The sequence below is a fragment of the Loxodonta africana genome, chromosome 15 (genome assembly GCF_030014295.1).
Source record: "Loxodonta africana isolate mLoxAfr1 chromosome 15, mLoxAfr1.hap2, whole genome shotgun sequence".
NCBI classification, from domain to species: domain Eukaryota; kingdom Metazoa; phylum Chordata; class Mammalia; order Proboscidea; family Elephantidae; genus Loxodonta; species Loxodonta africana.
Window position 1 is genome coordinate 41,479,130 of NC_087356.1, and position 25,914 is coordinate 41,505,043.

At 48.5% G+C, this 25,914-nt stretch overlaps 3 protein-coding genes across 10 annotated transcripts in view; 2 read left to right on the forward strand and 1 right to left on the reverse strand.

Moving 5' to 3' along the window:
• The first annotated feature begins 50 nt into the window (after positions 1-50).
• On the forward strand, positions 51-9,141 carry TGOLN2 (trans-golgi network protein 2). The gene is made up of 4 exons (XM_010599957.3): positions 51-170; positions 344-1,101; positions 3,488-3,571; positions 4,878-9,141. The coding sequence occupies exons 1-4, from the start codon at positions 125-127 to the stop codon at positions 4,881-4,883; spliced, it is 894 nt and encodes a 297-aa protein (XP_010598259.2). The 5' UTR covers positions 51-124; the 3' UTR covers positions 4,884-9,141.
• A 226-nt stretch (positions 9,142-9,367) lies between these two features.
• RETSAT (retinol saturase) lies at positions 9,368-22,906 on the reverse strand. Its single transcript, XM_003420413.4, has 11 exons — positions 22,446-22,906; positions 19,569-19,751; positions 18,995-19,236; positions 17,120-17,321; positions 16,515-16,712; positions 14,952-15,071; positions 11,609-11,747; positions 11,256-11,365; positions 11,014-11,180; positions 10,651-10,810; positions 9,368-10,400 (listed from the first exon to the last, which is right to left on the reverse strand). Exons 1-11 carry the CDS (start codon positions 22,618-22,620, stop codon positions 10,258-10,260), a joined length of 1,839 nt encoding a protein of 612 aa, XP_003420461.2. The 5' UTR covers positions 22,621-22,906; the 3' UTR covers positions 9,368-10,257.
• The window catches only part of ELMOD3 (ELMO domain containing 3), a 35,247-nt gene continuing 31,959 nt past the window's right edge, over positions 22,627-25,914 (forward strand). Inside the window, exons 1-4 of one of the 8 annotated variants that reach the window (XM_064268794.1) lie at positions 22,627-23,049; positions 23,684-23,810; positions 24,623-24,696; positions 24,822-25,103. In XM_064268794.1, the coding sequence (XP_064124864.1) occupies positions 25,050-25,103 (54 nt within the window). In that variant the 5' untranslated portion in view covers positions 22,627-23,049; positions 23,684-23,810; positions 24,623-24,696; positions 24,822-25,049. Of the gene's footprint in view, positions 23,415-23,683; positions 23,811-24,622; positions 24,697-24,821; positions 25,104-25,914 lie in introns of all 8 variants that reach the window. The other 7 variants (XM_064268792.1, XM_064268790.1, XM_064268788.1 and 4 more) reach the window with 7 other exon arrangements.

The window sequence follows — 25,914 nt, forward strand, 5'->3', positions numbered from 1 at the left end:
GCCCACCACCCGGGGAAGGGCGAGACGCGGGCAGGAAACCTGGGGGCCGTGAGCTCACGCGAGGTACCCACCTCCGTACGGATCTCGCGAGAGCGATAGAGGGCGGAAGCGCAGTCCGTGCAGGATGCGGTTCCTGGTTGCGTTGGTACTTCTGAGCGCCGCAACGGCGGGTAAGACCCCCTCACTACCCCTGTCCCACTCTTGCCCCCAGTTCGTTCGCCCTCACCCGGGCCGGTCGTCTTCCCTGCCCGACCCACCTTTCGCTGCGGCATCAACTCCATCCCTCCCCCACCCCGGCCGTTGCCTCGGTCTCTTCCTGGAGCAACGGGTTCCTATTTTTCAGGACCCTCGGAGCCACAAGCCGCCGAAAATCCGGCCCCCAGTCCCAAGAAAAATGACACTTCTATAGCAGAACAGTCGTTTAAGGAGGATCGTTCCAGCAGACCCACTGTGGGTTCGACAACCAGAAAAGACACCCCTGGCAGTCCGGGTACGGAACAGACGAACCTGAAAGTCGACCCTAGTAGTCCAGGTCCGCAACACACGACTCGGAAAGTCGACCCTGGCAGTCCAAGTCCGCAACACACGACCCCGAAAGTCGACCCTGGTAGTCCAGGCCCGCAACTCACGACCCCGAAAGTCAACCCTGGCAATCCAGGTCCGCAACACACGACGCCGAAAGAACACTCTGATAACAAGCAGCCCTCCAAGCCTGGCCCGGACGCAGTAACTGACAAAAAAGACAGTCTGCATGCTTCTAGGACAGAATCTGGGGAGAAAGTGTCAACAAACTCTGACCCTGCTTCTCCCCAGCAGGAAGGAGATCAGTCTTCAGAGCCTGCTGAAGATGTGGAGCCCAAAGAGGCTGAAGAAGATGATGGAGAGCCTAAAGAGGAGTCACCACCCAAAGAAGGGATGTCAGGCCAGGCCCCCAGTGAGAACCGTGAAGGCCCGCCTTCGGGTTCTATGAGTAGTGAGGATAACCTTTTTAAGGATAGTCCTGGAAGTGCTAGTGCGGAGAGCAGCCACTTCTTTGCGTATCTGGTGACTGCAGCCATTCTTGTTGCGGTCCTCTATATTGCCTATCACAACAAACGCAAGGTAAGCTGAGAGTTGCCTTAGGGAGGGGAATGGGATTTCCTCCACTCTGAAATCGTGGTGTATGGGCCAGTTTTCATCACTCATTCGCCTGTGAACACAGGAATTTTAAGACAAACTTCAATTTTTCCTCAGGTCCTGTCAGGGCTCTTCACTCTTTTTGTAGATCTTATTTCCATGATGTCACCTGTTTCCTCTCAACGCCCTCTGCTGTTGCATTAAGTGCCAAGTTAAGATATTATGACCTGTCCTGAAGTGGGTGCCCCTCCCATAACCTTGAACTTAGAGCCTTCCCAGCTCCAGAGAACTTGGGTACCTGACAGTTTATAAGTTCTTAGGGCTATTGTCTTCCCATTTCCACTTTTGACATGAGTGTGTCATTTCTAGCTTTCCTTTCCAAGCTTCTGTCTTCCATCTGCAGAGGTAGAAAGAATGGTTTCAGTTACATAGTCTTCTGCATCAACAGCAAGGAGCCCTGGGACTATCTTCTGCAAGGTAGGGTTTCCAATAACTAGAAGAAAACCCAGAAATCCCACAGATACATTTTTTACTTCTTAGCAGGATTTGGTGTTAAATGACATCCCTGCCCCTTAACAACCACTTTAACGACGAAACGGTTGCGTTTCGTATTGAGACCTAAGCATTTGAAGATAGTTTCTGTAGCCTCGTCTCTTAGTTACCCACAGCCAATGTAACAGAAATGCCATAAGTGGATGGGTTTAACACCAGTTTATTTGCTTGCAGTTGAGAAGGCTAGAAGTCCAAATTTAGGATGCCAGTTCCAGGAGAAGGCTTTCTCTCTCTGTCAACTGTGGGAGAAGGTCCTTGTTATCAGGCTTCCCTTGCATGGGACTAGAAGTATCTCAGCACAGTGACCCTGGGTCCAAAGGACATGCTTCCCTCCTGGTTTTTCATTCTTGGTGGTGGGAGGTCCCTCTGTCTCTCTGCTCTCTGTCTTCTTTTATTTCTTGTAAGATAAAAGGTGATGCAGGCCACACCTCAGGGAAATTCCACTTACATCAGATCAGGGCTGTGACCTGAGTAAGGGTATTTCATCCCATCCTAATCTTCTTTAACTTAACCTAATCTTGCCTCATTAACCACTGGCAAAATTAGGATTTACAACACATAGGAAAAATACATCATATCACAGAATGGTGGACCACCACACAGTACTGGGAATCATGGCCTAGCCAAGTTGACACATATTCTTGGGGGCACAGTTCAATCTATAAAACCCGAAAACCAAACCCATTGCCATTGGTTCATTTACGAATCATAGCGACCCTATAGGACAGAGTAGAACTCCACCATACAGTTCCCAAGGAGTGCCTGGTGGATTCGAACTGCCGACCTTTTGGTTAGCAGCTGTGGCTCTTAACCACTACGCCACCAGGGTTTCCATTCAATTTATAACACCTGGTTAAAATCTCAAAGTCCAGCTCATGGCAGTCAGCCTATAGCTGTGAAGAGCAAGCGAGAGCATTGAGTAGAAATGTGCTCCCCTTACTCCACATCCAAGTGACTCAGCTATTCAGCAAAGGAGGAACCTTAGGAGTAGCCCGAGGGTAGGAACGTTAAGAGTGCACTTGATCTAGAAGCAAGGTATGGATATGAAATAATTACTGACAATTATTTTTAAAAAAAGTCCTCGCCTGGAAAACTCAGCCTCTGGAGCTCTCTGGGAAGGAGTTGGCAGCTCCATCAGTTCGGTGGCCTTGGACTGAGAGCTCACGAGTAAATCATGCAAACTCCCACCAGCTGCAGCCCAGAACAGACCAGCCTTCTTCGTCGTTTGTTCCCGTCAAGCAGTTACCTAAATGAGCCAAAGGTGGCCTCTGTATTAGCCCCATGTTGTTTACTTCACAGCAAGCTGGGGCCTGTTAGCCCAAAAAGCCCACCTGCACCAAACTCATTTTTACACATCTAATTGTAAAATCGCCCAAATAAGCAGATTTTTAGCTCCTTAGAGCCTGCCTGTTTTACATACCCTGTGAAACTGCACCCTGTCTCTGCCAGCACTTGTTAGTTGTCATCGGTCGGCTTTGACTCACAGCGACCTTATGTATAATGGAACAAAACGTTGGCAGGTCCTGTGCTACTTCCACGATCTTTGATACGTTTGAGCCCTAGATAAGATAAAACTCCATGGTTATAAGGACCCCAGCTGCTAGCACCCTTCAGTGTTCTCTGAAGGACATGGCCTAGGCACATGTAAGCCCCCCTGGCAGTTATCTTGCTTTCTTCCCCTTCTAGTGGCTCCCTGCACTGCTCACCTCTGGAAGACCTGCTATGGGGGTCACCCAGTATGCAGCTGTCAGTGCGTCAGCTCCATTAAATAGTGAATTGTGCAACACTACCATACCCGTTTTCTTTTTCCTTTTCCCAGATTATTGCTTTTGTCCTGGAAGGAAAAAGATCCAAAGTCATTCGGCGGCCGAAGGCCAGTGACTACCAGCGTTTGGACCAGAAGGTAAGGAAGGAGGAGCCAGGGCCACAGGGAGGATGCGCAGCCTCAGCTGGGTCCAGCAGTGGGCTTGCATTTGGCACGGCAGCAGCAGATGATTCTGGGGGTGCTGCTGCCATTGCCCTAGCCATTTTCAGACTGCAAAGTAGAGACATTCGTGTATACATATCTGCAATGTTAGAGCTAAAAGCTACCTTGAGGTCCTCTACAACATCTCACTCCCTTGACACAGGAGGAAGCTGAGGCCCAGGATCTAAGTTCCCACTGCAAGTTGGGAGCAAAATCAGGTCCTGATAGCAGCTCCCTAGACTCCTGGTCCTGTGCTTTGTGCACTGCACCAGCGCAAAATACTAGCAGGCATACGAATCACCTTGGGATTCTTGATAAAAACCAAATTCTGATCCACTCAGTGTGGGTGGAACCAGTGTGGCTGCATTTCTAACAAGACACCAGGTGCCATCAAGTGCTGCCAGCACCACACTTCAAGTAGCAAAGAATTAGACTCCATTCCCTGGAAACAAATGTGGCCCAAGCACTAGGCCACCAACTCCTTATATGAGCCAAGTCTTAAGCAGAGACCCTCAGACTGTGGACTCAATTTCCTGAGTGCAGTAGCCCATGGCCTCTGCCAGAAGAAAAGCCGTCCTTCCACCCCACAGCAGCAGGAGCTGAGCGAGGGTCTCCCCAAAGGCTAGCCGTATCAGCAGGAACGGTGGACTCTCCCCACATTGCTACCACACATACTCTTGCTGCTTCTATTTAGCCACAGTGAGGACATTGGCAAAGGACAGTTAGAGTCCAGCTATGAAGTGTTCCAGGCTTCCTGCAGGGAACAGAATTCACTTGTACAGCTTGTACCAGCTACAGATAAAGCCACTCAGCTCAGAACATCTTTGCTAGCTAGCCCAGTAGGTCAGCTTCACAATTTGGTCCTGGCCTAGTATCTTCCTAGATAATTGCTTTTAAGGTTTTTTTTTTTTTTTCTCCCCCTAATTAAAAAATATAAACGTGTAAATCATTCAGAACAACACAGACTGGTATGAAACATAAAGTCAAGCTTCCCATATTCCCTCCCCCAAGGGCATCTCCTTCTAGTCTTGTGTATGTTTTATTTCAAACTGACTTTTAAAATAATTTTATATGCTTTTATAGTTACTAATTGCTCTTTGGCGGTGGGTCACTGTGTCTTAATTCTGAATTTTTTACCTGAACTGTAGCTTGTATTTTATTTTATGTTTTTCGAAATCAAAGCAGGTATCTTCCTGTGGAAAAAGGTGATCATTACCAATGGATTGTGTTGCTCTCGTTTCAGATTTGATTTTTTTTCCTTGAGAACCTTGTCCTCCCTGCTGATTTGTTTGTAAAATCAAGAGAAATGAAGAGAAAAGTACTGTGACCTAAGAGACACCTCCTCCTTTGGGATGTGGTGGCAAGTCAGGGCTGGCGGAGGTGGGGGAATTGCTTGGGTTTTTTGCACCTGCACTTTGGTGACGTTGTACTCTGTGTTCTCCGTATTTATCCTTCACCCCTCTGAGGGAGCAGATGGCAGCTCAGCTATGACCAAAGGGAGACCCCAGCCCCAGGCAGGCGATTGCTGCTGCCCACCTGCTCTTGGGCCCTTGGCCCTGTAGTAGAGGTTCCCCTTGACAATGGCATTGCACTCGCTGCTATTTCTCTTTGCAGACCTAGGAGCAACCTCTGCAGGTTCAGATACTTTTTGATGAAGGACTCTTATTTTGGGGGGATGTGACCTTCAAAAGACATAGTAGATGATGAATACTGATGGGCAACGGGCTTTTTTGAACTCGTAATTCTCTTCAAAGGCTTTAGTAGCTAGCCGAAACAGTGAGTTGAAAAAGTGCTTTACTGTCTGCAGATCCAACCTGTGTAGTGTAAGTTCTTCATATTTTTTCTGGTATTTTTATATGATGTAGGACAAAATGAATCAACTTCCATTTCATTGCAGCAAGCATGAAGCTAACTTAGGGTTTCTGGGCATAAAGCCGTAAAACCCCTGTTCCCGTTGCAGATTTTTTAAATGTGGTTGTGATTATTGATACATCACCGTCTTTTTGCATACTCACAATCTTAATAGGAGCTTCTTAAAGTAGGACAGGTTCATGCTTTATGCCAGAAAACAATATAGGAGGGTTTTGGTTTATGTCTGCATTTTTTTTAAGGGCTTTTATGAAACAGGTTTCCCACAAACAAACTCCATTTGCCTTTATCATCTAAAATGAACAAAACAGACTTAGCAACGAAGTGAACTCCCTGACCATTTTACCATCATCACATTGTCTTTTCATCTGAAACAAAATGCCAAGGGTAATTAGTAAAAATTCTTTCATCTCATGTCAGGGGACTTTAAAATTTAAGAAATTCCCTGGGCTTCCCCTAGGGTACTGAAGGTAGTGTCTTGGATTGCACTGTTCTTGAAGTTGTATTTAAATCTGTTCTAGTCTTGCTCCCCCATTAAACAGAGCCTAAAAGAGAATTGTTTCTGCAAAGGAAAAACTGAAGTAGAATAGCTAATCTCAGGGAAATGTAAAGAATGTGGGAAGTAAGGGGAAAATGATGAACTCTGTTGAAGTCAGTCTGAAGATGGGGCCATCCTATTTGTCCTGTTAGCTTCCACCTTGCTTTTTAAATGGCCCATGGCCTTACTTGACTGATAAGCTGCATCATGGAGATAAGGAATGAATGGATACTGTACTTGGCGTCATTCTCTCTGTTTCTGTACCAGTCTCACAGTACTTTCCTCCAAGCTGAGGAGGAGTCTACCAGGATCTTCTGGCATTCCCTAAGACCTTGGTTATTTTATTCCCCTTTCTCTCCCCCTTTCCCCCTTCCTCTGCCTTCCCTCCTCTGGTTTTCTGTGTGTGCCTGTCTATACTAGCTGTATAGATACACTAGCTATGCTTTCCTTCTCTATTCATGGATGCTCAAATTTCTATCCCACCTCCACTCCTGCTTCTATCCATCCTATTTGTTACTCCTGCAACCCTACAACTGTTGAATTTCTCCACTGAGTGTTGCTTCCATTATCATACTGTTCATTCTCTTCAAACTCACTTTGGTTCCTCTCTTTTTACTAATAGTGTTTTTCCAAAGGTTAGCAGTTATCAGGTCACCAAATCCAGTGACTTGTTCTAAAACCTTAGTCTCGTCCATTATACAGTTGGACACTATTGAGCATCCAAATTAAAATTCCTCTCTCTGGGTTTCTCTGACAAACTGTCCTGGTTTCTGAGAACTCCTTTGCCATTTCCTGTGCTGGTGGGGGAGAGGGCTGTCAAAGGCAGGTCTCTGTTTTGACTGGCTCCTCAGAAATGCATCCATTCTTCAGCCTCTCAGTTACTCCCAAGTCCTTATCCTTGACTTAGTTCCCAAAAAAGCCCAGTCCTTCTGTGTGCTGAATTTCAGCTTGGTTGTCCTGTTGTCACTAGAGCTGAATTTCCCTGTTCTACCCCTTAAGCTGTCCCTCTCAGCTGCCCAATTTTTTTTAGTCATCTGAGCTCGAAACTGTAGACTTTTACCATTTTTATCTCTCATAACATCTTTCTTTTAATATCTCCAGCTAGCTTCTTTCTTTCCATTTTCATTTCTGTTGCTTACCTCTCCCCATACTCCTGCCCGTTTCACTTCTCGCCAGGACTTTTTCCCCAAGAACCACGTTTACCAGTTCTTCTGTCCTTGCTTTCTCATGTGCATAAGGAGACAAGAGTGATCTTAAATATTTGCCCTATTCTGAAGCTTCTGTCTGAACCTTTCACAGCTTAGAGAATCAAGTTACAGACTCTTTGGTATTCAGGAGTCTGTACATTGGCACCTTCCTGCTTGTCTTTGTCTGCATCCCAGTCAGGTAAAAACCCCCTTTTGTTGGGTGCCCCTCTCTACCTCTGTGTGTTTGTTCCTGCCGTGTCCCATGACCTCTTTAGTTAGGTTACTCTCATTTCTCTTCTTTTCTTGCCTTCCCCAAATTTACCTGTTTCTTCAGGGCCCAGCTCAAGTTTTCCCATGGATCTTCCTGACTGCCCTGCCCCACGTGATTGGCTTTTTCCATTCCACTCTAATAGCTCAGAATAATGCTGTTCATTTTGGACTTCAGCAAACCAGGGCAGTCCGTGTCTGATGCCTCTGCATGGTCTCCCCGAGAAAGCTAACCTGCTGAGCCCATGGCACAGTCTTTGTATCTGCCCAGCATAAAAGTAACATTCCTTTGGTACTTCAAGTGGTCAACAACTTCTTGCAAAGAAGACATTTTGTCCATTCATGGCATCTGAATGTGGCTTCACTGAGGTTTCCTGCAGCGCTTTCTGGCTGCAGATTACTATGACCTTGCACGTATTGGATTTGCTCTTACTACAGAGAGCAGGAAGAGAGCTGGTCTCAAGAAGCAGAGGGTCGGCAGTGAGTGGACACATAGGCATGGTCATGCAGTCCCTGATAGTCCAGCTTCTCAATAGCCTCTGAGAAGTAGTGTTCCTGTGCTGAATGAGTACATAGAATTTAAGTTCTGCTTCAGAAATTGCACTGAAGGAAATATTTCACACCAGAGGAAACCTTTTTTCTAGCTGTTTTTTTTTTTTGAAGATAGAATATATGAAGCATGTTTTCCTAGAGATTACATGAACGAGGGTGGGCTGGCTGAAGTATCTCTCAAGCCTGGTTTTGGGAGATGAGGGGTGTGTAGCAGGTTATCCCTATTTAGACACCCGTGTGCTTCCCAGATCCCCCCTTCCAGGCCCCGCTTTTGGTTGAGGGTGATTTCTGTTAGGCGGGATCTGTCCTTGAGTCACTGGTGTCAACAGTGGAGCCTCTTTTCCTGCTACAGGTTACTGAGTAGACTGACTTTAAGAGTTCACTTCTGGACTCTGGGGGAGTCAAAGGCCAGTCTGTCTAGAAGTATGGAGTCGACTCTGAAAGTCCTGACCACTAGATAGAGCTCTCTGACATTTCTTTTCCCTTAATGGCTCTTAATGAAACATTTGGTGGTAGACTTCCCAACCCTAACATTCCCCTGATGGTGATTCTCATATTCTTCTCCACTTTACGTCATTTAAATTAAAAAAGGAAGCCTTATAAACGATAGAGCGGGAAACTAATTTGCTCTGTAAACTTTCACCTAAATCACAATTAAAAAAGCAAAGGAAGCCCACCCCTGTTTTTACTGGGTGACTTGATACATAGTGCTGCAAGAGTGGTGAAAGCTAGCTTTGCACACGTTCTGAATCATTTGAACACAGAGGAGACAGTGCTGTATCTCAGACCCTGTGGTTCGGCCAGGCTCTTTTCAGAACACTTTGGCTGAAAAGGTTGAATTAGGCGTTGCCTTGCTTCAGCAGGCCTCTTGGAAGGAGATTTGCAGGTTTAATTGAACTGCATCCACAGCCAAGACTGAATTTCAACTCAGCTAGCTCCACAAGTCAGATGTGAATTTCCTAAATAGTCCAATTTGGACACCCCTCCGTACAGGGTTTGGGTCTGAGCTATCAACAAACCCAGCCACTTCACACTCTTTGATAGATATTCCTTTGATTGATAAGTCTACCTTGTTAAATAAATAATTGATTGAAATTGTGTCCATTCGTTTTTGTTTGCCCCATTAGTAGGTGGCCACTGTTTTGCAGTGTTTTGTATTTTCTCCTCTTCTGTAACTTATAATTATTTAATCTTATTTTTTAAAGGTTATTTGGTCTACTGATAAGTATTTTTCCATGCATGATATTGTACTATCTTCTGTGAATGCCATTTCAATGTAGTTTTGTATCATTCAACAGAAAACAATGCAATTTTCAAAGGTTAAAGCTATAAATCATTAAGTTTATTAATAGTACATTAAAATTGAGTAAAATAAGGCCTTGGGTGATTCAGTTTAACGGCAATTTGAAAAAGTGTTGTTTTTGTTTTGTTTTTTAACCTTAAGCATTCATCTACCTTCCCAGCGGGTCTCCATAGATCTAGCAGGATCTACCAGATAAACTGCAGACGCAGCCCATGGGCCTTTTCATTTTCTGATGCTGACTGATTTTCTACCCCCACCCCCACTCCGCCCACCAGGCCCAGATCTAGGAGGTAGCTGGGCTGTCTTCCACAGCACGTTCACTTCCCTCTCTGCTTGTCTTCTGCAGGGCCCTTGGCCTGGAATGCCCTTCCAATCCACTTCTTCTCATGAAGTCATCATTCTAGTCATGTACCCTCACTTCCAAATGTTTCGGAAAATAAGCCTGGAGGCTCGATGTGGGAAAACAGGTGCAATTGTGCACTATAGGTTAACAAGTAAGCACAAGTAAGCCTGTGCGTACGTTGCTGATTTTATTGGGTAATCCATGCTTATGCCTTATTACCACCCCCGCCCCCCCGCGACCACATGGAGCCTACTACAGACATTTCCCCATCCTCCCGAAGAGCCATTGGAACCAGCAAAAATGGCATCGGGAGCCCTCTGAACCTATAGAACCAAAACCATGCTTAGACTGGGCCTTTAGTAGTGATGGCATGCATTAAAGTTATAAAAGATCATTTGCCCCAGCTGTTAGAGCTTCATTTTAAGACCTGTGATCTACACTAGGCCTGCGGATTGGAGTTTTTTTCAGAAAACAAAACCAAACAGGTGCTTTATATGGGCAAGGAACTAATGCAGAAAGATGCCCTAGCCACAGGGCAGATTCCTCTGACTCATCCCTAACCAGCTAATTCTTTTTCTTCTTCTGTGCTTGGATCCTCGAGCCAAGCTTCTTAAGGTCCAAGTACAAGTTCCGCTTCAGGATGGCGCCACTGCACAGCAGGGCTCCTTGCAGGGCCCCCATCATCCCACAGGTGAAGATGTCCTGGCCTAGGAGGCAAGAGCAGAGGCCCGTCAGCATCCACGCAAACGGAGGGGAGGACCGGGCACTCAACGTTTCTCCGTCCGAGCTAGGGCCACCCAGAAACTAAGCTTCAGGCCGAGACCAGGAACCACAACCTGCAAGGCATCCCAGCTGAGAGCATGGGAGGCTGCAGGAGCCAGCAGGGCACGAGGACAGGAACAGAGGACTCTGGGTGACAAGGTGGCCTAGGGTCTCAGGCATTGTTAGGTAGCGTACCTGTCAGGTAGAGGTTGGGGACAGAGCTTTGAGCCCTTATGGAGGCCATCACATGAGGATGCATGCGGCCAAGGTCATGATCAGCCCCATAGCAGGCACCTCGTGGGGCAGCCAGGTAGAACTGATGGGTCAGCGGGGATCCTCCAGCCACACTGTCCACCTGAGGAGGCAAAAAAGGCAGCCCCAGGGCAGGAGTGGAAACTCCAGAGATTCTTCTCTTCCCCTTTTCTGCTCTTCTGGGACAGTCTGCCCACCTCCTGAGCTTCCCCAGGGCTATTATCTTCCAGCCTTATTCCCCGCCCTAAGGAAAGGGTGGAAATGGCACCAAGAGTTCTGTCATCACCACCAGATACTCTGTCCTACCTGCCCCTCCAGATGGGGGAAGAGCTTCAGGACAACAGACATGGAGGCTTCGACAAAGGTGTTTTTGAAGGTCTCATAGTCGCTGCTCCGCTTTCCCTTTGGCTCTTCCTTCCACTCCTCAAACCACTCGTAGGCGGTGGGCATCAGCACAGTCATCGTGGACCGGTCTAGGGGTGCAGTGCCAGAGTTACTGCTGCCTGTTCCCTGCTCCCACCCTTCTCCACCAGAACCCCAAGCCCCACCTGGGAATCGGTCCTCCCACGTCGGGTCCTTGGCCGATGGGGATGCAATGAAGAGGAGGGGGATGTGGGCTACGGCCTTTTCCCTGGGCATGGACAGGTAGCGCTCCATCCTGTGGGTGAGAGCAGCGGCTGCCAAGCCCCGGCCTCCTTCCTCGTTCCTCACAGCCACCAGTGTCACCCCAGGGACAGCTCACCCCCAGGGCCTCCCCACAGTGATGACAATGCAGGACAGAGGAAAAAGCCCTCAGGGAGTAAATTCCTGCCCACTTCTTCCCAGTCCATGAGGCAGCAGGGGCCCTGTGGGCCAGAGGTCTGTTCTGACACAGCTCCCCACACACGTAGACACGCCTTACGCCTTGTCCATGTCTGTGTCAAAATAAACATAGTAGTTGGTGGACTCCAGACCTAGGTCCTTCTTGGTGCCTCGTAGGCAGATGAAAACAGAGAACATGCCCAAGCTGTGCCGCACCATCGACAGCTGTTTCTTCACATCTGTCAAAGACAGTGGGGGAGGGCTATGTGACCTGTGGCCAGAGATGGCCACTCCCTGTGCCACGAGAGCCTGCTGATGTCAACTGGCCTTACCTACAGCCTTATCCTCAGCTGCCTGCCTAGGGCCCAGCCCATTTTTACAGCTGTTACTTCAATGTTGACTTGGCAGGGTCTGCCCTTCGGCCTCCTCCTGCCTGTGAAGGATACAATCCCAGACTTCTCTCCCACCTCCACCCACTTCTGCTCTAAACACCTTTATAACAGGTGACACCAGCCCCTGGCCACAAGCTCCTTGAGCTGGCTCACAGCACCTATAGCACATGGTCTTGGGCCGATAGCCTCCAATCCTCATGAGTCAACAGGAGGAAGGGGGAAGAGCAGCACTACGCCAGAAGGCGCCACTGTGAGGCCACCCACATCCCTTGAGCTTCCCCACCTCTCAGCAATACATGACCCCAGACCAGTTTTCTGGAAACTGACACCCACAAATGCTTATTCTTTGTTCGCATTCCAAGAATCATCTCCAGCACCCACTTGAGGGTGAACTCGGCCACTGCTCCACTTTATGCACTTAACAAATTGACCTGTAATGTTCTGGATCCTCTGCTAGGCCCTGGGGATACCACAAGGAATCAATGGACATGCCTGCCTACAGGGAAAGAGACTTCCTTGAAAGAAGTTGGCTATCAAAAGCTACAAAAAACTGAGTACCAAGGTAGGGTGCCCATATGATCTATCATCCAAACTCTCTTGAGCGTGAGAAGGGACATTATTAATAATTACCCTTGGAAAATAGACATAAAACTTAGAGACACCCAGCTATGGGAGCATACTGAGGAGGGAAGGGGAACACGGGTTTCCTCCAACCCCTCGCCTCAGATCCCGTTTAGAGCCTGAGGCCCAGAAGCTCAGCTGTCCCCTCACCAAAGGCAGAGGGAGAGCCACAGTAAAGTGCAGAGGGCTGCCCTCAGCTGGTGCTGCAGCTGCAGGAGCACCCTCTCCCCTGGGTCTCAGCTTCCAGGGGTAGGCACACTGCTGGCACCCCCTCTCCAGATGGACTGGGAGGTTAGCATGAAGAGAACAGGGGCCCAAGAGTGGAACCCCTGGATCTTCAGAGGCTCCTTAGAAAGCAGCTCCTTCTACCTAGCCCCTCCCTCCTTTCCCAAGCTAGAAGTAAGGGGCCCAGGAGCCAGAGACCTTCCTCCCCAAACCATCCCCACTGACCCCTCCAGGCTCAGCAGGGGAATTTAAGAAAGGCTCTCCTTATTCATAAAGGCTCCCCTACTGACCACCCCACCTCCACCCTCAACCCCAGCTGGCTCAGCCTGTTCCAGAGGCCACCTGATAGCTGGTTCCCATTCCTAGGAGGTAGGTAGAACTGTGAGAAGCCCCTGCAGCTGCAAACAAGGCATCCCAGCTGCTGGGTTCGCTGACTTAAGCCTCATCACCTGACCACCACTGCCTGCACTGCTCTCAAACTGGGGTTCACCTGGGACAGCACCCAGCCCCCACCCAAGAGGGGCAGCTGGTCCTTCAGCCAGTGCAGGCTGGAGTCGTGAGATTGTTTCCAGGGGAAGATACATAAGAGCATGGAGACTCTTAACTGGAGGAGGGGAGGTCAAGCTGAGCAGGTGACTGGAGCATGGCTGCCTGGGGAAAGGCAGGATGAGGAGGACCCTGGGGCATGTTAGAGGACAGTGTCAGGGCTCATTGTCCTAGGCTAGAGGGGAAACAGGAGGAAAGGGCTACAGAGAGGAAAGCAGGAAGTACCAAAGGCAAAGTCTATGGTCCTCCCCACACCCTGCCCCGCCTTCCTGTAATTGGGCAGTCTCTGCCTCACCTCACTCGACTCACCCAATTGGACAGTGAGAAGGCCTTTGCTGGCAGCAGATGCTGCCTGGGGCCCAGCCAAGTGAGGCAAAGGTACTGGCTTTCTGTAGCACACATCCTATACCTCAGTGACAATTACAACTGCCACCTCACCTACGTTCCATGAGGACCTCACTTTTCTATGGAACCCACCATGACACCCACTTTCCTAGCTCCTCTGGGGCCCACCATGGGTGGAGAACTCCTTCCCACTGGTCTCCGCGCTCCTTCTCCTCATACCAGTAAAGTCCCTGGTGTCCATCCCACCCCACCAAGGCCTTTATCTAGACCCCTTTCTCTTACCCCTCCTGGATTGTTGGTCCCCTCCGGCCAGCCAGCCTCCTTTCCTCACAGTAGCTTCCTGAGTCCACTTCAGTATGGTAACTTCTCACCTAACTTTGGCTCAGCCACTTGGTTCCCTGTGGGCTGCTCCTGTTCTCCTGCCCTGTCTGGTGAGGCCATTGCTCTGGAGGTCCCACACTTCTCAGCTGACGTAGGGTACAAAGAGGCTAGACTTTCAAGTCAGACAGACCAGGGTGCTCATCTCAGCTCTGCCACTTTCAGCTGGGTGGCCTTGGGAAGTTACTTCACCTCTATGGGTCTCAGTTTCCCCAACCATAAATATCAAACCTGTTGCTGTTGAGTCGATTCCGACTCATAGTGATTCTGTGGGACGGAGTAGAACTGCCCCATAGAGTTTCCAAGGAGCAGCTGGTGGATTCGAATTGCTGACCTTTTGTAGCAGCCATAGCTCTTAACCACTACGCTGCCAGGGTTTGGATGATGATATCTCTTTCTCTGGTCGACGGTGAGGATCAAATGCAGTGCCAAAGGTCAAGCTCCTCATATAGACTTATGCATGGTACACCCATAAGTATGCCTACCTCCCTCCATAAAACCAGGCTTTTATTTTTGGACACAGCCTGTTAGAGATGACTGCACCGAGGCTTACTTCTATCACGATTCTAGATTTTGAGCCTGGGGCTCAAGGAATAGAAGAAAGCCAGAAGGGAACTCTGGAAGCCTCAGCCCCAGTAAGGAGCTAGGTCCTGAAAGAAGCAGAAAGATATAACCTTGGATCCCAAATAAGGCACAGAACTATTATATCTATTCTTCTCTATACCAGCCTTGCTTCCCTACTTAAATTATCAGACCAATCTTCTCTACTCAAAGTAAATGAGAAATTCAGGAAGAAAAAGGAATTCATACCACAAACTCAATGAAAACCCAAGAAATGTTCCTCTGGGACTCTGCTCACCATCACTATTAGAAGATGATCTAGGATCTAGAGAAACTGGGGAACTTGGAGGAAAGCAACACAGACCAGTCTCTTACCTGGCAGACAGCGGGCATGCTCAGGTAGTAAGTGCTCGTAGGTATTGAACAGTCCTGCGTTGGAGATCACGATGGGGCAGTAGATGTTCACCAGCTCTTGGCCCTTCTTCACGCTGACACCTGCAGACACAGGAGCTTGGTGAGGTTCTGAGAGTTCCAGGAAAGTAAAGAAAGGCTCACACCCCCCACACATCTCCCCCAGCCTACACTTCATTTTCTCAGACCTGGGAGTCCAGCCCACCTTAGGCCTTGCAGGGCAGACCCCAGGCAAAATTGCCAAGTAAAGGAAATATCCTCAAGCACTGTCAACCTATCCCACAATGGCTTCTGCTCTTATCTTGCCTAGCTCTCCCCCGACTTGCCCCACCCCTCTGTTCCCCCAACTCCCTCTTAGACTACTCTCTTTTCTTTCACCAAGCCCAACAAAGCTCCTGGGCTGATGCCTTTCCTTCTTCACTGCTGCCAGAGTTGTTTTACCTTTCTCTTCTCTTTAAGAACACTGGTGATGCAGTGGTTAAGCGCTCAGCTGCAATCCCCAAGGTTGGCAGTTTGAACCCACCAGCCACTCCACGGTAGGAGGTGTGGCATTCTGCTTCCCTAAAGATTTACACCCTCAGAAACCCTATAGGGCAGTTCTACTCTGTCTGATAGGGTTGCTATGAGTTGCTATGACTCCACGGCAATGGGTCTGGTTTGGTTTGATTCTCTTTAAAACCCTTCAAGGGCATCTAAACCTTGTAAATGGATCCCAAAGCCTTGAAGCAGCCTTCCATGATCTGTGCCCTTCTATGTGTCCAGCCTCGTCTCTTGCTACTCTCACTGAAGTATTAGATAGAACCATCTGAAACAACTGATTTTTAACCATTTCTTAGACCTGTAAAAACAGCACTCCTATAGTTCAGCCTAACACTCTCAGCTCTTTCTTAACCTCCCGTGTCTTGGACTGGTGATCTGCTTCCATAAAGATTAAGCCAAGAAAACCCTATGGAGCAGTTCTACTCTGTAACTAACACATGGGTTTGCTATGAGACAGAATCAGTTAGACCACAATGAGTTTGGTTTTTGTTTTGGTTGAGTGGTAAAGTCTATAGACATAAAGGTAAAAAAGACAGCTCCTACACTTAAGTACTTAACGGATTACTCGATACATATATTATCTACTGAGTAAATTATTAACCACTATTCTGAGGTTACCCTGGTGGCAGAGTGGTTAAGAGCTTGGCCGCTAACCAAAAGGTCAGCAGTTCAAATCCACTGGCCACTCCTTGGAAACACTATGGGGCAGTTCTACTCTGTCCTATAGGGTCGCTATGAGTCAGAATCAACTTGACGGCACACAACAGTTCTTTGGGGACCAAGTAATTCTTCATCCTTTCTGCTTCCTTTTTACCTCCAGACCTATTGCTATACCCCTAGCCTCTGCTCTGGGGGGGATCTGGGATTTTAACTCCCCATGAGGAGGTCAGTTCTTCTACACCTTCTGCCCTCGATTCTTTCCTTTCTCTGCACCCAGTCTGTCCCACCCTAGTCCGGGGATCCCACAGCCCAGTGCAGGGCTCTCACCACAAGCCTTTCCAGCTGAATCCAGCAACACACTGTGCACAGTGGCCCTTGTGAGGACAGCACCCCCGGCCCGCTGAATCACAGGGATGGTGTGGAAGGCGATTTCACTGGAGCCACCGCGGGGATAGAAGGCTCCTTTTAGGTAGTGGTTAACCAGCAGAGCATGCATGGAAAAGGTGGTGTGGCTGGGGGTCACACCTACAGAAGGAAGGGGTGATGAGGCAAGAGCACCCAACACCCTGCACCAGTCAGAATGGAGCACAGCCCACACCCATCCCAGGATCCAAATATTCTCCAGGCCTAGGGCACTCAGTGGGCCTTGTTTTCCATCCACATAAGGGGTATTTTACAGATCTCGGGTCCAGTGGGAGTGTCCTCCCCACACAACATCATAGGACAGTGCTGGTTGAACAGAAAAATCATCCAGCGCGGATGAGGGGAGCTTCTACCAGGGAGTCCAGCAGGTGGACAGACTTCTCACCCATAAGCTCCAAAGGGCTGGAGATTTATACTGCTCCGTTTCAGCCAAGCAGGTTCGGGAAGAAAGACAAAGAGCCAGGAGACTTCACCCCCTCCTCCAGGATCTGCCCAGAGTTAGTACCCACCGTAAGTAGGAAAGATGTAGCTGAGGACTGCCTGGAGCTCAGGGGAGGCTGGCAGCTGCTGCAAGACCTCAGACAAGCTCTGGGTGGATGCCCGAAGGAACGGAGAGAAACGAGTCAGCAGCCCACACTTGTTGAGGAGCTGAACCACAGGCAATGGGAGGAGCTTCAGCAAGATGGCATGGGTGACTCCACTGGATACCACCTGGGAAAGGAAAAGAGCGTGAGGAGCAGGCATCATCTCTGGGAACCACGGGGCAGAGTCACCATTCCAATAGCCCTCGCTACCCCAAGGGTCTGGCAACACACCCCTGGCTGAGTTTAGCTGAATTGGGGTTTTTAGAAGAACCTATACTCTGTGAATTTTTCTTTTTCTACATTTAAATCAGTCCTTTTTTTTTTTTTTTTTGTGGTAAGTATATGTAACAAACATTTGCCCGTTTCAACAATCTTCACATGTACAGTTCAGTGACATGTCCATCCATCACCCTATCTACTCCCTACTCCCAAGTTTTCCATCACCCCTGACAGAAGCTCAGTGGCCCCAAAGAAGCACTGTGTCTTCCTTTTTCCCTCCTTCCCAGCCACCCTTGGTAACCACTAACTGACTTTGGTCTCTATGCATTTGCCTATTATAGATATTTCATGTAAGTGGGATCACACAATATTTGTCATTCTGTGTCTGACAAAATGCTGTCAATGTTCATCCATGTCATAGAGGTATCAGGACTTCACTTTTCTTTATGGCTGAGTAATACTCCATTGTATGCACATACCACGTGTTGTTTATACAGTCATCAGTTAATGGATATTTCCCTCGTTTCTACCTTTTGGCTATTGTGAATAGTGCTGCAGTGAACACTGGTGGACAACTATCTTTTTGTTCCTGCTTTCAGCTCTATTTGGTATATACCTGTTGACCTATTGTCGTCCAGTCAATTCTAACTCACAGCGACCCTATAGGACAGAGTGGAACCACCCCATAGGGTTTCCACAGAGTGCCTGGTGGATTCAAACTGCTGATCTTTTGGTTGGTAGCCATATCTTTTAACCACTGTGCCACCAGGGCTCCTGGTATATACCTAAGAGTGGGATTACTAGCTCATATGGTAATTCTATGTTCAACTTTTTCAGGAACCACTAAACTGATTTCCACAGTGGCTGTACCATTTTACAGTCCCACCAACAATAGATGAGGACTCCTATTTCTGCACATCCTCGCCAACACCCATTGTTTTACTTTTTTTTTTAATCATGGTCATCCTAGTGGGTGTGAAGTGGTATCTCATTGTGGTTTTGATTTACATTTTCCTACACTAATGACACTGAGCATTTTTTCATGTACTTGTTGGCCATTTGTATTTCTTCTTTGGAAAGCTGACTATTCAAGTCCTTTACCCATTTTTTGACTGAATTGTTTGTCTTTTTGCTGTTAAATTTTAAGAGTTCTTTATATATTCTGTAGGGTTGCTGTGAGTCGGAATCGACTCGACGGCACTGGGTTTGGTTTTTTGGTTTGGTTTTATATATTCTGAATATAAAGCCCTTATCCGATATACAGATGGGTCTTCTTTAGTTGTTTAGTTTCCTGATCAAATTTCTTTTGAAAATTTTCACTCTGGCCCCACGTAAAGTGAAAAGGAGCATGATCTGACCACATGGAAGCCAGCCTAGTCAGGGAGAGCAGGGCGCCTCCTCGGGGCCAGAAGTGAGAGTGCAGCTACTGAGCCAAGGCTCCAGAGACAGAGGTGGACTCAAGCAGGGGCTGAGTTCAGGACAGACATGTTCCTCCCTTCTTGCCTCCCCCACCAGTCACTCCACTAATGAAGGTCAGCCAGCCTTGTTGGGCATAAGCTGAGCTCAACTTGTCCATGTTACCTTAACCAGCTTTATGTACTTGTCAATGGCAGCTTCTTCTTGAGGAAACTTCTCCTTGAGGCCCTGAACATAGGCTTTCTCCCCACTGTACATGGGAAACTCCTTCCGGCCATTGGGCCCTTCTAGTACCATAATGTCATAGGGAGAGGACATGGCAGCCCAGTCCAGCTGCCCCTCGGTGATCTGGTCCAACATAAAACGGCCAACGCTGCCCTCCTGCATATGTCCAATATAATGGATTCCTGTTGGGAGGTGGAAGAAAATATAAGATACTGTGGGGATAAGGGGATTGAGGCCCGGAAAGGGGGACATGGAAACAAGGTTGAAGAGATGGCCTGGCATGGCAGAGGTGGCTGTCCACCTTCTCTGTAGGGAGGTGTCACAGCAGAAAGCACTACATCTCTGTTCACTTCAGCTCCCAGTGGAAGCATGGGTACCAGACAAGGCAAGTGGTACACAGAGAGAAGACAGGGCCCCTAAAACAACACAGATGCCCAATATCATCCCAAAATGGCTGCTCCAAGCCTCCTGAAGATAGAGCCATGTTCCCAGCCCTTTCCCACACAAGCCTTACCTGTGTCAAATTCAAGGCCATCCCGTCCAAAGGTATGACAACAGCCCCCCGCCTTGGTGTGTTGTTCCAGCACCAGAACCCGCTTGCCAGCTTTAGCCAAAATTGCAGCTGCAGCCAGGCCCCCAAAGCCGCTGCCTATCACCACCACATCCAGCTTCTCTGGCACTCGGCTGACTGAAAAAGCTGCAGTAGAGGGGAGGAGGTATAAGAAGGCTTCTTAGGCATGGGCAGAGAAAGAGCAGAGACATGGAAACCAAGAAGGGCTTCTCTAGCTAGTACAACACAAGAAGCCTCCAGAGCGGTTTGGCATGAAGCTCCTGCCTGAGTTGCCTCAAACACTTTATCTTGGAAATACTCAAGACCCTCCAGGCAGATTAAAACAAAACAATTTGATTTGATCTGAACTGGTTTAAGTAAAGCCACTATGTACTTGGGAATTTTCCTGATGTTTAAACAAAGTAGGATTCAGTGAGCTACTACCATAGGAGCAGGAAGAAACAGAGACGGACAATAATACAGGCTGAGAAACCTAGATACAGAGAGACAACAAAACCTTTGCTACTGAGTTAATTCCAACTCATAATGACCTTATAGGACAGAGTAGAACTGTGCCATAGGGTTTCCAAGGAGCAGCTGGTGGATTCAAACTGCCAACCTTTTGGTTAGCAGCTGTAGCTCTTAACCACTGCACCACCGGAGCCCTGCAGAGAGAGAACTAGGAAAGAAAAAAAAACAAGGTGGGGAGAAGGAGAATGTTGTGGGGCTGGCTGCCAGCTCCTGCAAGTATGTGTTCAAAAGTCATTTCTTTTTGGCAGCTGCAGGGTCTGCAGGCACCAGTGAATCAGTCAAGTGGTATTGTGGTACTTGGTTCTAAAATATGTTTCAGAGGCTGCTGCTCTGAGAAATCACAGCACCACTTCCTCACATGCTGGAGCCTGGAGGTAGTGGAGGCAAGGCTGGGGGTACAGGACCTAAAAGGAGACAAAGCTGGACCAGAGTACATGGTGTCCTCTGGTGGTATACATGGGCACCTCCAACACAAGACCTGTTCTTTAAGGGATGAGTCACTCAGGGAGAACCCAGATCCGGAACTTTCAAGCTGCAAGAGAACTTGGCAAATTTTTTAGCTTTCAAACTATATTAGAGAGACCTGTAGTAAAAATACATCTCATATTATGACTTAGAACACATGTAAGTATATAATGCATATACCTGAAACAGATGTTTCATAATACAGCACTTACCATAGTTAATATTTTCTATTCTTCTACATTTTTAAAGGTTAGTTAAAAAAAAAAAAAAAGGTTAGTTGTAACCCACTAAATTAATACTCACCAATATGTCACAACCTAATCTTGAAGACTGAGGTGCGCCTGACCCAAGCCATGGTGTTTTCAACAGCCTCCTATGCATATGAAAGCTGGACAATGAATAAGGAAGACCAAAGAATTGATGCCTTTGAATTGTGGTGTTGGCGAAGAATATTGAATATATCATGGACTGCCAAAAGAATGAACAAATCTGTCTCGGAAGAAGTACAACCAGAATGCTCCTTAGAAGCAAGAATGGCAAGACTGCATCTCATACACTTTGGACATGTCAGGAGGGATCAGTCCCTGAAGAAGGACATCATGCTTGGTAAAGTACAGGGTGAGCAGAAAAGAGGAAGACCCTCAGTGAGGTGGATTGACACAGTGGCTTAAACATAACAATGATTGTAAGGATGGCACAGGACTGCAGTGTTTCATTCTGTTGTACATAGGGTCGCTGCGAGTCAGAACCCATTCGATGGCACCTAACAACAATCTGAAAAACAGTTAAACTATTTATCTCATTTTTAGACCAGTGCAGATAGTGGAGCAAGTTGCTAGTGGTTTTCCAGTAACTTAGTGACACAGTTCAAGCTAAAAATTCTGTCTCAGAAGTTCAGACTCTTAGTCCTTCCACTACATCGTCTCTGACTGTGTAGTAAGCTAGGTCACACCAATTCTAAAATGTATAAGTGAAAGGAACCCTGGGTTTTTGTTTTTTCTTTTTTTTGATTGTTACTGCTTTTGTGTATTAAGAAGTAGTACTTTTTCTTCAAACCCTAGAGCAACCCCAAGCCATGTTTTAAAGATGGCAATGGAGGAATTCTGGTTGAAGGGAGAGCAGCTCTGAGGATGAGGCACCTTGCCGAGCCTCCTGCAAAGTTTCAGAGCCAGGGCTTAATGCTTTGAGTCGGACGGCACCAAGCCAAATCACTTGACAAAACGCAACCAGTCAAATCAAGTGACAACCAGTCAAATCACTTGAGAAACAAAAGGCAATTTCTTTTGCAAGTTGGAAGAGATTGCTGTGAGCAGCTCCACACCCCAGAGCCACGTGCTCGGTTCGTGGAAAAAGCTAAGGCTGGAAAGTGGTTAAATGCTATGGCTGCTAACCAAAGAGTTGGCAGTTCGAATCCGCCAGGCGCTGCTTGGAAACTCTATGCGGCAGTTCTACTCTGTCCCGTAGGGTCGCTATGGGTCGGAATCGACTCGACGGCACTGGGTTTTCGTTTTGGGAGCCCAGTGGGGGAAAGGCCTCTCCTTGTCTACCCGCAGCCGCCGACGCCTAGTGGCGGGGCCGGGACCAGGGACGCCCAGACTTTAAACGCGAAGGACGGAGTCCGCGCCCGTTGCCTGCTCTTCCCAGGGCTTGTCCCAGCGGAGCCCTCGCCAGGGGCGGACGCCACAGTGCCCTCCTCCCCCCAAGCAAGGAAGCCTTCCCAGCACTGTACAAGGGGAAACTGAGGACTGGGTCGGGGCACCCTGGAACGGGGACCCAAGCCCGTGAGGACTGGCCGTGAGGATGACCGTGAGGAGGGCCGCGGACCTCAGGATCCCTCCGGCTGACCTTGTCTGAGAACTTTCTTCCTGGCCTCCTTGTCGGTCACCAGGGGCGCGGGCGGCCACTTGACGTCCTCGGCGAAGGGGTTCGGGGAGCTGCCCTCGAACAGCACCAAGTAAACTTTGTAGACGATGGCCAGCAGCAGCACGGCCAGCAGCACGGCCAGCAGCACCGGCCACATCGTGCCGACCGCAGGTGGTTGGAATGCATCTGCTACCGCAACTCTCTGCCTAGCCGAGGCGGCCCCGCCCCTCCAGCCAGCCCCTCCCAGCCGAAGGGCTGGGGCAGTTTTGACGTTTCACCTGAGCCTTTTCAGCGAGCGGCAAACGCGGCGGCGGGGATTGAGCCTCTCGGCTCCCCTACTCAGTTTGCAGCGCGTGATTTCCATTGCCTGCCGGGAAGTGTAGTTTTCGGGGCTGGGGAGGCTGCACGGGAAGCGCTCTGCGCACGCGCAGAGGAGGGCCTGCGGGAGCTATGGGATCCTGGCCCGGTGAGCCCGGAAATTGGAGAAGGGGGACTGTGGCACAATGATAACCTTAAAGCGAGACGATGCAGGGGGTTGCGGATCTGAGAGAGAGTCCCGACTGGGAGACAGGAGAGCTGGGTTCTGGTGAGGCTCTGCTGTGGTCTCGCTGAGTGACCTGAGGCAAATTGCTTTTCGCAGTTACCCCTTCCAGCGATGGGAAGGTTTCTGCCAGGGTCCCCACGCAGCCCCTGTCTGACTGGCATCTTGACGAATTGAGATCTCTGTTGGGATCTGCGTATCACAGCCGTGCAGCGCCCGGCCCTGTGTCCCCAAAGTGGCTCATGCTTTTGGGTCGGCTCCTCGCTCTGAGGGCGTTGCCAGTAGCGGGGACTTGGTGGTGCCCCTCTAGCACCCTCCTCCGTGGAGGCCGCGGGGGACACGGGGAGTCACCGGGCGACAATCCTGATGAAAGGATCAGAGAACTGTCATACCTATGTGCACGTTCCTACGTAAGAAACGACCCAGCTTCTACATTAAATACCTATCCAGAGAGTTGTAGTTCCAGCAAGCGGTTGAAAAGTCTTACCCCCTTAATGTAGTCCCTCGTCTACGCCGGGCGCCCAGCAAATATTTGGTTGATTTGAAAAGGATCCATCTTCCCAGGAAGGTCATTTCCTCGGGCCCATCTATAAGCTTGCTAATATTGCAAAGAGTGACTTCATAACTTCAAGTATTTGCTTGTGTGACAGTGCTTTGTCCTTTCTTTTCTCTGATACAGACCTAACTGAGGCACTGGCAGGAGCGTGAAGTTCGTCATGCTTCTGTGCTTCTTAGTTCATTTCATACACAGTGGCAGAAGAGCCGTTCTGAGAAGGCTGACCATATCTGCTTGTCACCTCCCCCAGGTTCGTTGATATGTGAGTGTTTTGTCATATGTTGCCATGGACGCCTAGGCTGAGGGAAGAGAAAAGGAGGCATATACTGAGGCCACAGGGGCTACTGTGAGAGCGAGCTAGTTCCTGAGGTGCCATGACTGAGGGGCACTGTGCTACCCCCACGCCCACCCCCACCACATTCCAGTGAGCCAAATGTCCAGCCCAAGAGTTAGGAAGTATTCCTGCTAATTGCAGGTATTAGGAATCGATGCCACCTACCTCCTGACAAAGATCCCAGTTTGTAACTAGCAGACAATTTTTGGGGAACCCAGATCATAACCCACAGTGGAAGGCTGATCTCATAGAGAGGCCACCCTCCTTTAGTCATCCGAGTCTGTGACGTTTGACTGTCAAATGTGTGAACTAACTGTCCACTTACGATCCTGCATGGTTTTGGGGGTGACCGGCTTCCATTACGTCCAATTCCCCCATGATGAGATATGGGCCTGTCCAGCCCTTCTCTTGGGGCAGACGATGTGAGATTAAGGAGCCAAACTGGCTAGCCAGCTGCCACATATACAGCATCAGTGATCACTGAGCGAAGATTAGGATGTTGTGTTGCATTTTCAGTTTCTACCACCATAGGAACTCCGTCTTTTAAGCCCCCAGACCCAACCTGAGTCTGAGACCTGAGCAAAGCCAGAGCACTTCAGCGAAGACCACCCACCAAGGCACCACCTACTTGCCACGTGTCTTTGATAAGCTGCCTTAGGGCCCAGTCACTTCATGGTCAGAAACAGACCCCACCATTCACAGTGTTGCTGCCGCCTTCTGCCTTCTAGATGACATTGCGAACCCAGCCCACTGACTCCTGCAGGGCCTCTTTGTTTCCATCCTGTGGTCTGGGTAATAAGAGGTAGGCTGCTTATTTATCCTGAATAAATTCACAGCTGCTTAAAGATTTTAAAAATCCATTTTTCTCAACAGAGGCATAACTGAATGATGAAACCAGTTTTCTTTACTTTTTTTTTTGCTGAGCAGAGACTTCAGAGCCCTCAGGGACTTCTTTCATACTCACTGAAACCTCCCACACCTGGTGATGGCACAGAGGAACTGTTTTCTTACCCCTAGGCTGAACGACTGCCAAGAGGGACAGCAAATATAGAGCAGCTGGAGCTCCAACTCTCCCACAGCTGCTGATCTCCGACCTTATTTTAACCCCTTCCTGAGCCCAAGGACAAAGCTCACTTGAACAAATGGTTCTGAGTCATGAATGAAATATCTGGCACTTTCCATAATGAGAAAGAGTTAAAAGATGGGCAGGTAAGCATCATTCCTATCTGGGAAAGATGGTGTTGATTTGGGATGTATGGTTAATTGTAACGAGGTAGAACATATCAAAAGAATGTGGAGCTTAGAAATATTCAGGAAAAAATGCTCATTATAGTTCTCTTTCTTCTATTAGAAGGAGTTTCTATTCACTGGAGTCAATTTCCTTTCCTGATAGCTTATTTTCTAAGTGGGTTATGGGATTTTGTTTTGTAATTGCTTGGATGGGGGTCAGGGCAAATTTAAATGAGGAATCCCCCAAGAAATCTGTACCTCATAGATTTGGACTGTTTACCTTACTGGCCTCTTTACCTGGCCTAGTTGTCCTTAGGATTTTGGTTCAATGTTATATGTCTTTTATGTTATGAGCCTGGCAGTCAACCCTACATCTATTGCCTTTCTCCCCACCTTGCCCAGAGATATTCTTAAAAGGAACCTATGGGATTCAGGGGCCAGATTGGGACGAACCCTTTGTTTTGGGATCCAGTAAGGTTTTCTTCTCAGCAGTAAAATAGGTGAACTGTTCTCCCAGAGAAAAGTCTTTGGATGCTGGAGGGGACTGATTTGGAGAGGAAATAGAATGACAAAATGAATCCTGAGTGCACCGATCCCTGCAGGGAATTGTTCGGCACCATGAGTCACCAGATATTTCTGAAAACACATTCTGTGCCTAGTAACATTGGTTGTTCAGTGGTAGAATTCTCACCTTCCGTGCAGGAGACCCAGGTTTGATTCCCAGCCAACATACCTCATGCGTACCTACCACCTGTCTGTCAGTGGAGGCTTGCGTGTTGCTGTGATGCTG

Coding starts and splice junctions, on each gene's coding strand:
- TGOLN2 (XM_010599957.3), top strand. CDS start 125: ATGCGGTTCCTGGTTGCGTTGGTACTTCTGAGCGCCGCAACGGCGG. Junction 171..343: donor TCTGAGCGCCGCAACGGCGG/GTAAGACCCCCT, acceptor CCTATTTTTCAG/GACCCTCGGAGCCACAAGCC. Junction 1,102..3,487: donor CCTATCACAACAAACGCAAG/GTAAGCTGAGAG, acceptor TCCTTTTCCCAG/ATTATTGCTTTTGTCCTGGA.
- RETSAT (XM_003420413.4), bottom strand. CDS start 22,620: ATGTGGCCGGTGCTGCTGGCCGTGCTGCTGGCCGTGCTGCTGCTGGCC. Junction 19,237..19,568: donor TGGCCTTGAATTTGACACAG/GTAAGGCTTGTG, acceptor ACCTCCCAACAG/GAATCCATTATATTGGACAT. Junction 11,748..14,951: donor GCATGCCCGCTGTCTGCCAG/GTAAGAGACTGG, acceptor TGTCTTTGACAG/ATGTGAAGAAACAGCTGTCG.